Source organism: Ailuropoda melanoleuca, chromosome 11 (genome assembly GCF_002007445.2).
Source record: "Ailuropoda melanoleuca isolate Jingjing chromosome 11, ASM200744v2, whole genome shotgun sequence".
Classification (NCBI taxonomy): domain Eukaryota; kingdom Metazoa; phylum Chordata; class Mammalia; order Carnivora; family Ursidae; genus Ailuropoda; species Ailuropoda melanoleuca.
In genome coordinates this window covers 8,028,315-8,036,690 of record NC_048228.1, presented here as the reverse complement: position 1 = coordinate 8,036,690, position 8,376 = coordinate 8,028,315, and the positions used below count along the sequence as shown (strand labels likewise).

The following is an 8,376-nucleotide window of genomic DNA, read 5'->3' as shown; positions in this document are numbered from 1 at the left end:
CCCCCCGGGCCGTCTCTGCCCCCGCCCCTCCCCCTGCAAAACTGTCAGAAGTTCTGGGGAACTAGGCCCGTCCCCTCCCACGACCCCCTCCCCACCCTGCATCCCGTCTCCCTGGGCAGGGGGCCGGCGTTTCGGGCGGTCTTCTTGGGAGGGGAGGGAGCCGGAGTCTGCGCTGGCCCCACGCGCCGAGCTCCACGTGTCAGTACCGGACACGTCAGAGCAGGGACCCTGAGTCCACCCCCACCCCCCACCCAGCGGGCCTGCCTGCCCATCCTCGCCACGTGTCGCCCCCAGCACTCACCCCTGGGACCCCTTGGCAGGTTGGGAGAGATTCTTCTCACCTGGGGCTAGTGGGGGTGCATTGCCCCCACTTCAGGGGATCCAGGTCCCTGACTGTCACTCCTGCTTTCAGTAAGAGCTACGGCAACGTGCTGGTGTTGGACGGCGTCATCCAGTGCACAGAGAGGGACGAGTTCTCCTACCAGGAGATGATAGCCAACCTGCCCCTCTGCAGCCACCCCAACCCACGCAAGGTACCCCAGCTCCCGCCAAGGTTCAGCCCGGAGCCCGGAGATAGGAAACCCATGCTCATTGTCCCGCCGAACAGTGCAGGAGGTCCCGGGTGTGCCCGTGCTCAGCCCAGGGGCTTTCTAAATGGTGGTCAGAAAGTGCTAGCAACACCAGGGGAAGTAAGTGGGGCGAGTGGCTAACTTCACAAGGGGTGGGGGCTGCCACAGCCCCTAGGAGCAAACAGTTCTGGCGGAGGCCTGCTTCATAAGAAGGAGCAGCCCTGGGAGGAGTTTCCAGGAAAAGGGGACACCCCGTGCCAGGTTCCTGAGGCAGGAAAGCATTTCTGGGAGTAGCAAATGAAGTAATGAGGTCTGTGCATCGGAAGAGTTGAGACACCTACCCTGTTGGGATGGTGTTGTGTGAGTGCATCTGCTCCGTGCGGGCCCAGGCCCCCCGAGTCCTGCTGGAGCCTGTTTGGTGGGGCTGTGCTCCTGACTGATCCCGCCCCTCGTAGGTGCTGATCATCGGGGGTGGGGATGGAGGTGTCCTGCGGGAGGTGTTGAAGCATTCCTCCGTGGAGTCCGTGGTCCAGTGTGAGATTGACGAGGTGAGTGCCGGGTTCTGGGTTCGAATCCCAGTTCTGCCCTGAATTGGCTGTGGACCCTTGGGTGAGTGGCACAACGTTGCTCGGCCTCTTTGTTCATCTCAAAAACGTGTTGGGAGGATTCACGAGGAAAACTGGGTAGTAAAGGGCCTGGCACATAGTAGGTGTGCCCCAATGCTGGTTCTTCGTAAGACTAAGCTGGTTTTTAAGTCAAGTCCCAGGCCAGACCCAGGAGCATTGCAACTACTTGTGTGTCTACCCTTTACACTCGGCATGTTTTTAATGAGCGTCTGTTACGTGGCAGCCAGTGCTCTAGGTGCTGGGTGAGTGGTGAATGGACAGGTCCGGTCCCTGCCCCCTTGGAGTTGATATTCTAGAGAGGAGGAGACCTCAGAGGGTGATCCGATGAAGGCCCTGCGGGAGCAGGGCGTGAAAGGCAAAGGCAGGCTCAGAGCTTAGGGGTGAAGGCTGGTCAGCGCTTGCCTCGAGGAGATGGGTTTCAGCTGAGGCCTGGATGAGAAGCAGCTGGCCATGTGGAGGCAGAGGCTGGACTCCCCTTCCTCTGACCTGGCAAGAAAGTCACTCGGGTGGGGCAGTTTGGTCCGGGAACAGAGCACAGGGATGGTGGGGTGTGGGCTGAGGAGCAGGCAGGAGCCAGCCCCCCATCGTGGAGGAGGCAGCAGAGGACTGGGTTTCCACGAGATGAATGGCTTGCGCAAGTGACCAGACCATGAGACGGAGTGCCGGAGGGCTCCCCAACCCCCACAGCCCAGCCGGGTCTCTCCTCCCTCCGCAGGATGTCATCCAGGTCTCTAAGAAGTTCCTGCCAGGCATGGCTGTGGGCTACTCCAGCTCCAAGCTGACCCTACACGTGGGCGACGGTTTCGAGTTCATGAAACAGAACCAGGACGCCTTTGATGTTATCATCACTGACTCTTCAGACCCTATGGGTAAGCAAGGGATGGGCCTTGGGCCCCCTGGCGGCCAGCGGCCAGAAGCCAGCCTTCCCTCCGTGCCCACAGCTGATTTGCAGAGTGGAGGGCAGAGGGGGTCCAGAGCTGGAGCTGCCCCTTTCTCTTCTGGTCGTTCCCTCGCTCACCCTGGACCTGGCTCAGCAGCGGAAGGAGAGTGGAGCTCTGGCCTTGGCTCCCAGAGGCCTCAGCTTCCTCCTCAGTCTCCTCTCTGCTCTTAAGAGGCCAGCATCGGGGCGGGTGGTGGGACCTAGTCTCAACCCAAGGCCCGGGGTGGAGAGTCCCCTGAGAGAGAGGCAATGAGAACCCCTCCCCAGGAACGGGATGGGAACATGGGGCCCTCTCAGATACTGGGACAGTGGATCCCTGCACTCCCCAAAAGCAGCCTCTTCGTGGTTGGTTTCTGAATCCGCAGACCGGGGTTCCAGTCCCGGCCCTGCCCCCTCGGCAGCTGTGCGCGTCCGCAGTGGTGCAGCAGCAGCGCTTGCTCCCCCCGGCGCCGGGCCTCAGCCAGAGTGTGTTCATTGTCCCTTGTCCCCACCACTGCAGGCCCTGCAGAGAGTCTCTTCAAGGAGTCCTATTACCAGCTCATGAAGACGGCCCTCAAGGACAATGGCGTCCTCTGCTGCCAGGGTGAGCAGGCCAGCGCGGGGGGACGTGGGGGGCGGGCAAGCAGGCCAGCGTGGGGGTGCGGGGGGGGCAGGGGGTTAGGCCAGTGAGGGGGTACGGGGGGCAGGCCAGGAGGGGCAGCCCTCCAGCGTGGGCAGGGTGAGCAGGCTGGCATGGGGGGAACGCAGGGGGCAGGCAGGAGGGGCAGCCCTCTGGCATGGGCAGGGTGAGCAGGCCAGTGTGGGGGGACGCAGGGGTGTGGGCAGGAGGTGAGCAGGCTTCCAGCATGGGGGGGTGGTGCGGCCGGCCCACCTGCTGGTGCTGATGCCCCCCTTCTCCCCGCACAGGCGAGTGTCAGTGGCTGCACCTGGACCTCATCAAGCAAATGCGGCAGTTCTGCAAGTCGCTCTTCCCCGTGGTGGCCTATGCCTACTGCACCATCCCCACCTACCCCAGCGGCCAGATAGGCTTCATGCTGTGCAGCAAAAACCCTGTGAGCCGCTGAGCCGCGAGCCCTCCCAGGGGCCGGGGCGGGGACCGGGGGAGGGGGCAGGCGGGCACCGAGAGCACGTCCCTGATGCCCGCACCCCCGCCCCCAGAGCACCGACTTCCGGAAGCCCGTGCAGCAGCTGACGCAGAAGCAGGTGGAGCAGATGCAGCTGAAGTACTACAACTCGGACGTGCACCAGGCCGCCTTCGTCCTGCCCGAGTTCGCCCGCAAGGTGAGCGCCTGCCGCCTGGGGACCCGGGGCCCGTCTGAGCCCCCACGTGACCCGGCGTCCTCCTGACGAGGCCTTCTGTCCCCCCAGGCCCTAAATGATGTGAGCTGAGCCCAGGTGCCGCTGCCGACGCTGCCCGGGACCTCAGGCCAGGGAGCCCCCGGGGTGCCTGGGCGCGACGAGCCCTGGACGAGCCCCCCCGCCCCGCCGGTGTGCCCACCAAGCAAGTGTTACAGGCCCCAGAATGCTGCCCGGGCTGCCCTGCTGGGCGGACTGTCTGTCGATGTGGCGTTCAGCCTCCAAGCCTCTACAGCTGTGTACAGCACCTTCTCCACCTCTGTCGCCCTCACTCACCAAACACGTGTATTTATAACAAATTCTGAATCGTGTGTCCCCAGACCTTGAATGGGCCCAGGCAGGTGCCGCGGCAGCCAGCGTCGGGCGCTGCTGTGTATCGGGCTCTGAGCCGGCCCCGGCGTCTGGCCTGCGGGTGTCCGCCACGTGTCTGTGAATAGGCAGACCCGGCCCTCCTGTGTCGCCTGGGACTGGCCCCTTGACCTGTGGCACCAGGGGACACAGCGGTTATCAGACGGGGCCCAAGTCTGTCCTGAGACCCTGCCGCGGTCATTCCTTCACCAAGCCCCACAGAGGGTGGAGGTGACAGCCCCGGGGCCAGGGCTGGGGCGTTGAGAAGATCATGGTGGGGCCACTCAGGGCCGTTGTTGTCTCAAAAGAATTAGGGTCACTCACAGGGTTCTCAGGTCCCATCCTGGGGGGTCGGGGGGTGCCGGAAGTGACTCCAGAGGCGGCTGGCTGGTGTGTCACTGGGGTCCAGTTACGTGGGCCTGTTTAAGCACATCAGGTGCCCTGACTTGGCTCAGGATTCAGACTTAGGTTCACATCCTGCCTGCCAACCCATGAGCGTGCTCTGGTCAATTCCCAGAAGTCCCCCCCACTAAGTGTTGAGAGGTTCAGAAAGTAGGTGTGGGTGGCCGTCCCAGGACTCCGTGGGCGCGGGACTGTCCCCTCTCCAAGGTCCTGAACCTCCATCCTCTGCCCCAGGCACCTCACCCTCCCCGACAACCAGGACTGAGGCGCTCCTGGGAGGAGAGGAGCCACCATAACGGGGTGCAGACTGGGGGACAGGGCCTCCAGCCCTCTCCTGTCTCAGAGTCTGCAGGAAAGGGCCCTGCTGTTTGCAAAAGCTGACCTCACCAACCCCTTTGTCCACCTGGGACAGAAGCACTGCCAGAAGGTGGGTTGAGCTGGAAGACTTGGCAGGAAGGGGACAAGGGAGTGGTCCCAGCAGGGAGGTGGGGGGTGCTAGAACACCCCCCACCTGCATCTGCCCTGGGCAGCTCCCTTGGATCTGACAGTTTCCAGGGGGCTGGAACCGCAGTCGTCACGGGGGTCGGGAGCAAGGCTCCGGCTGCACAGCCAACTTCTTGAGTGGCGTCGGGGAGGTCATTTGCCCTCTCTGGGCTCTGGGCTCCACGCACCCCACCCCCGTTCCCTCACTGGACTTGGAGCACCTTCTGACCTGTGATCGCAAGCTCACTTCGCCATTTCACCACCCCCAAACCCTAGAACAATCTTACACCTGGCCTTGAGGGTGGACATTGTCTCCCCACTCCCAGGGAGGCCAGGTGGGGTCATGACGTGTGGGCCACACGGCAGAGTGTCAGTTAAAGGAAGACACAGTGGCGAGTTAGGAGACCCTGACCCAACCCAGGTCTCCTTCCTTAACCCTTACAGCTGCCTGTGAGGAAGATACTGTTAACTGCGCAGGGAGGTAGTGATGCCCAAGGCCACACACACACAGTAAGCACGTGGTGGAGGACAGCAGGCAGCTGGCCTTTGGGAAGCCACTCCACTCGACCTGCCCTGCGTGCGTCCTGTGCAGCTCAGCCCAAGCACCCTTGGGCCCCAACAGGGACATCACCAGATGTCCACTCTCTTCCTCTAGCTCATCTTTACCAAACTCCAGGAAGGTCCATCCCCAGGGTGACCCCAGGAATGCTGCTGGCAGGGGCTCTGGACCTGGGTCTGAGTCAGCTCTGCCTCCCACCAGCTCTGTGGTGTTGAGCCGCTCAGCTCCTGGCTTGCTTGCCCTGTCTGTAAAGCCTCTGAGAGCAATGGTCCTCCCTTGTGAGATACTCGGTTAAGAAGTGTAGGTCAAGCGGTACTTGCGGAGCTAGTGGGAATCAGGATTGCCCACTGGGGCAGAGGAAGGGAAGAGGAGGCCCCAAGTAGTAGGAAGAGTGGCGTCATTGGGGAAACAAAAATGCCTGACCTGGACGTTGAAGTTGCCTGCAGTGTAAATCCCTCCACTTTCCCAGCTTTTAGTAACCTCCTTGAAGGGTGCATGTTAAGGACTCGCACTGGACACCACATCTAGATAGATGTGATAGAGACACGGACTGAGGGCCGGAAGAAGAAGCGGGGCATTCAGTGCAGGCATGGCCCGAGCCCCGAGGTCCCAGAAATCCCAGAGAGAGCCATGAACAGGCCCTGCCTATGGCATTGAGGATAAAATCAATCCTGCCTAGAGCTTTTTGGGTTTTGTTGGGTTTTGTTTGATATTTTAAGTAAGCTGTATGCCCAGCGTGGGGCTCCAACTCACGACCCCGAGATCAAGAGTCACATGCTCTACTGACTGAGCCAGCCAGGCGCCCTCCTGTCTAGAGTTTTGAAGTTTAGTCAGTTACCAAAACTCGCCCGGCCCCAGTTTAAGGATTCCAGTAGCTACGGGTGGATAGTTCGAAGGAAAATGGTGGCCTCCTCAGCCATGTGTGCCCCTCCCAGCTGATGGTTCTGGTATTTACCCGCAGGTCTGTATCCTCTTGAATTACCATGCTAAGGCTCGCTCGTCAGGTTCAGTCCTAATCTGTTGACTTTCCACTAGGGAAGCCGAGGGTTTCGTTCTTTCCTTCCCTGACCCAACCACACTCTCCACAACGAAATGATCACCTCGGTTAGCTCCGTGTTCATTGTTGGCGCCATCACAGCTCTCGGCCGGGAGCCTGACTCGACCCCCTGCGCAGCCGAGGCTCGAGGCTCGTCCCTGGAGGTGTTTGGCATTTGCTTAATTTTTAACACATTCATCACCAGTTTAGCCCTGAACTTTTTACCAAGTCTTGAAAGCTCTTTTTCTTTTTTTAAAGATCTTCGGACCAATACATGTCGCGAGGATCTGGACAGGATGCCAATCAATTTTTTGGTTACGAGATCCTAGTATCTGCCCCATTATAATTTATAGTTAATTCACGATCACTTTGAATGGAATAATCACTAACAGGAAATATTAATATACACAATTTGTGTTTCTCCGTTATGACTTGTAAAAGAAAGTATGTAACACTCTCATTTAAGAAACAAAAACTACTGAACGAGGTTTTTTTTAATCTCTAGACTCTACACATGTTCTGTCCTGAGCCTTCTGACTACCCCCAATGGAACCCCCTATCAGAAGTCTTGTCTCTTGGACGCCATACCTTCCTGTTTCTTGGTTTGCTCCTTTGTCTGGCTAGTAGCTTTCTGAGGATAGGGATGCAAAGTTTTAAAACTCTGACACCCATGAAATGTCTTTGTTTCATCTTCGTGCTTAATTGACCGGTATAGCATTTGGATGCATGTAGAATTCTACGTTGGAAATCATCTTCTTTTAGCATTCTGAGAGTTGCTCTTTTCCATTTTTATGGACTGTCTATTGCTGTGTTGAAGATTAGCCCAAACGTAGCAGAGTGACGTCTTTTCTGTGGGTCAGGATTTGGGCACTGGCTCAGCCAGTTGGTCCAACCTAGAGTCATTCGTAAGGCTGCAGTAAAGCTGTCGGCCAAGGCTGCCGTCACCTGACCTTAAGCAGAGCTGGAAGATCAGCTTCCCAGATGGTTACCTCACGTGACCAGCAAATCACACCGGTGGTGGTGAGGAGGCCTCGGTTCTTCCCCATGCGGACCTCTCCATAGGGACACCAAGTGTCCTCCCAACATGGCAGCTGGCTTCCCAGAGCAACGGACCCCAAAGAGAGCCAGGCAGAAGTTGCAGGGTCTTATATGGCTGAGCCCCAGAGCAACACACAGCTTCAGCCATATCCCCCCACAAGCCTTACTCCAGTTGGGAGGAGACTGCATACAAGGGTGCGAGGACCCCCAAAGCAGGAATCTTTGAAGACCATCTCGGACGCTGGCTTCTAGTTTCTGGTGTTGTTTGGGGGAACTCTAAAACAATTCTTTTTCTGATATTTTGTATGTGATTTGTTCTGTTTTCTCTCTCCTTTTTTCTCAGTCTGTACAAAATCATTTTTCTCTCCAGGCTTTTGAGATATCATGTGTAAAGTTCTATTTTCATCTCTTTGTTCTGGGCACTGGGGACACTCAGTCAACAAACTTATGTTCTTCTGTTTAGGGACATTTCTTTGCATTCTTTTCTTTATAATTTCCTCTCCTCTGTTTCCTTATCTCTGTCTGGAATTCCTCTTTTTCAGTCTATGACGTACGGTGCAAATCTGTTAATGTTCTCATCTTCACTGTTTTTTATTTCTTTACTGCTCTATTTTCTGGAAGAGTTCTTACATTTTATCTTCCAAATATTTGATTGAGCTTTTCATTTCTATCATACTTTTTATTTCCTAAAACTATTTTTTGTTCTCTGAATGTTCTTTTACTTTTTCTTTTTTTTTTTAAAGATTTTATTTATTTATTTGTCAGAGAGAGAGCGTGCACACGTGTGGCAGGCAGTGGGAGAAGCAGGCTCCCGCTGAGCAAGGAGCCCGATGAAGGACTTGATCCCAGGACCCTGGGATCATGACCTGAGCCGAAGGCAGACACTTAACGACTGAGCCACCCAGGCGCCCCCCTGAGTTCCTTTTTAAATAGTTTCCTGGGGCGCCTGGGTGGCTCAGTCATTAAGCGTCTGCCTTCGGCTCAGAGTGTGATCCCAGGGTGCTGGGATCGAGCCCCAC

General features: G+C 57.5%; 1 protein-coding gene across 1 annotated transcript; it reads left to right on the top strand.

The window, feature by feature from the left end:
• Positions 1-74: 74 nt before the first annotated feature.
• Positions 75-3,797, top strand: SRM (spermidine synthase; the record flags this gene model as incomplete). Its single annotated transcript, XM_011229324.3, has 7 exons — positions 75-533; positions 1,025-1,117; positions 1,911-2,064; positions 2,635-2,718; positions 3,042-3,187; positions 3,294-3,416; positions 3,504-3,797. Coding segments are annotated over 7 exons (1,080 nt in total), but the record flags the coding sequence as incomplete, so codon positions are not given.
• Between the last annotated feature and the right edge of the window lie 4,579 nt (positions 3,798-8,376).